The sequence below is a fragment of the Morone saxatilis genome, unplaced genomic scaffold (assembly GCF_004916995.1).
Source record: "Morone saxatilis isolate NCDOM2014 unplaced genomic scaffold, NCSU_SB_2.0 Contig69, whole genome shotgun sequence".
Lineage (NCBI taxonomy): Eukaryota > Metazoa > Chordata > Actinopteri > Moronidae > Morone > Morone saxatilis.
Window position 1 is genome coordinate 2,077 of NW_023340245.1, and position 1,881 is coordinate 3,957.

The following is a 1,881-nucleotide window of genomic DNA, read 5'->3' on the forward strand; positions in this document are numbered from 1 at the left end:
GCACTGCATCCAGCAGAGGTCACTGTCCCTCCAATGAGCTCTGAGTCCCCTGATTTCTCTACCATCCCTGTTGAGTATCATGATCTGATCTTGGAGGGACACCCACTCTGCTCTACCAACCTCAACCAGCACAACGCTGACCGCCACCAGACACTGGCTCTGGAATACAAACCAGATCCATCTTGAAATAGTAATAGCCAACACATTTATGATAACTCTTTATTATTCAGTTCAAATATGTACATTCACTGGAATCATATATATGTGTCATCAATATAGTGATGACTTCCATTTAACCGAAAGTACACATAACTTTTAATTTGAAGAATATCCCACCAGCATCCCTACATATAAACCCATATAAACCCAAAGAGTTGGGGAAGGTCTCATTTTTTAAGTTACATTACAATCTATTCAACCATTTACAATAAAAAGTGGTTCACTCATAAAATGCTTCAGAATCTTATACTTGCAACCTTTAAATACATATTGAAAATTGTTTTATCTTAATAATCTGGAGCAGAAAAAATCTCCAATAGATCTAAAGTAACTCAGCCAGTGCTTTTTGTCTAAGATATTTCTCCAAGCAGTAGACAGCAATGGGATCTGTGTCTATGTCAAACTTATTGGCAAAGAGGTGATGCTGCTCAAGTATCCACTGCAGGTCTCCAGCACCATACACACATATTGCCCTGACATGGGTGCCTCGACACTCCGGGTACACCGCCTCCAGTGAACCCTGTGACCCCTCATGCCATTGCCACTTCACCAGCCGTGCAATCGCATTCATGTCTGTCATGTCGTATTTGGGGTTGGGCCACCTTGAGCCAGGAACACCAGGGATTCGCTGAATGGTTGCCCAGAGAAACTCATCTGGACTGTAGGTATCTTTGGCCCACTCGATCAGTGCCAGTACTCGGTTGTCCTCCAACACACTGCGGATGTAGCCTCGATTAACAACCAATGTAGGCAATTCCTGACAAAATTGGGCAGGTTGAATGGAGGGTGGCTCCTTTCCCTTTCCTATCCCCTGGGACAGACGAAAATTACAATTAATTATGATGGTGATGGTCATTAAGGTCAATCTGAACAAATGTAAAATGTAAAAATCTCCACAGGAGGTACCTTTATTTCCCATCAACTATCTGGGTGAACATTTGACACCCTCCCACTTCTTTCCTTCAGGCATTTTTTCTGACTCCAAGCTGTTAGCGCCCTTCAGTGAACGCAGCTTCCTAACAATCTCCAAGTTGGTTTTTAAAGGGAAATCCTGACCACAAAGGTTGATGAAGTATTTCCACTTTGTGCTGGTGTTGTAGAGATCAGCCATACAGTTAAGGTCAGCCTGGACGCGTGGCCAGGCAGCATAGACCACATCCACAGCCTGGCTGACCATGAAGACGTTCTCGAAACAGGAAGTAATGGCCCAGATGGCAGAGAAGACTGAGGCCTCTGACTTTTTGTCCACATGGACACAATAAATATTTTGAGGTGCATAGATGGCTCGCAGCAGTCGCTCAAAGTTCTGCACCTAGAGTTTGTAGGGGGAAAAAATTTCAAATTTCAAATACCTATTGTTACATATATTTGCTTTCTTCTTTGATCAATTTAAAGGTACACTCCAACAACCTTGCATAAAGTTTGGGGACTCACAAGAGACAGATTCTAAAAGATGGTAAAGATTTAAGCAGCAGAGGCTGAGATATCCTGACTTATTGTCCTGGGGCAACTTCATAAATGCTGGATCCTACACTTCCCATAATGCAGCTTTCATTAGATGCCATTGTCTCTGAAATGCCCACTTCTTTCAAACTGCCCACTACCAGTTTGAAACACAAGCTTTCAGATTTAAAAAAAGTCTCAAGACCAAGTTGAAATAAA

At 42.6% G+C, this 1,881-nt stretch overlaps 1 protein-coding gene across 1 annotated transcript; it reads right to left on the reverse strand.

Annotated features, from left to right (window-relative positions):
* Positions 1-223: 223 nt before the first annotated feature.
* On the reverse strand, positions 224-1,531 carry LOC118340226 (beta-1,3-galactosyl-O-glycosyl-glycoprotein beta-1,6-N-acetylglucosaminyltransferase-like; the record flags this gene model as incomplete). The annotated part of the gene is given in 4 exon segments (XM_035678083.1): positions 224-961; positions 963-1,023; positions 1,117-1,160; positions 1,163-1,531. Coding segments are annotated over 4 exon segments (894 nt in total), but the record flags the coding sequence as incomplete, so codon positions are not given.
* Between the last annotated feature and the right edge of the window lie 350 nt (positions 1,532-1,881).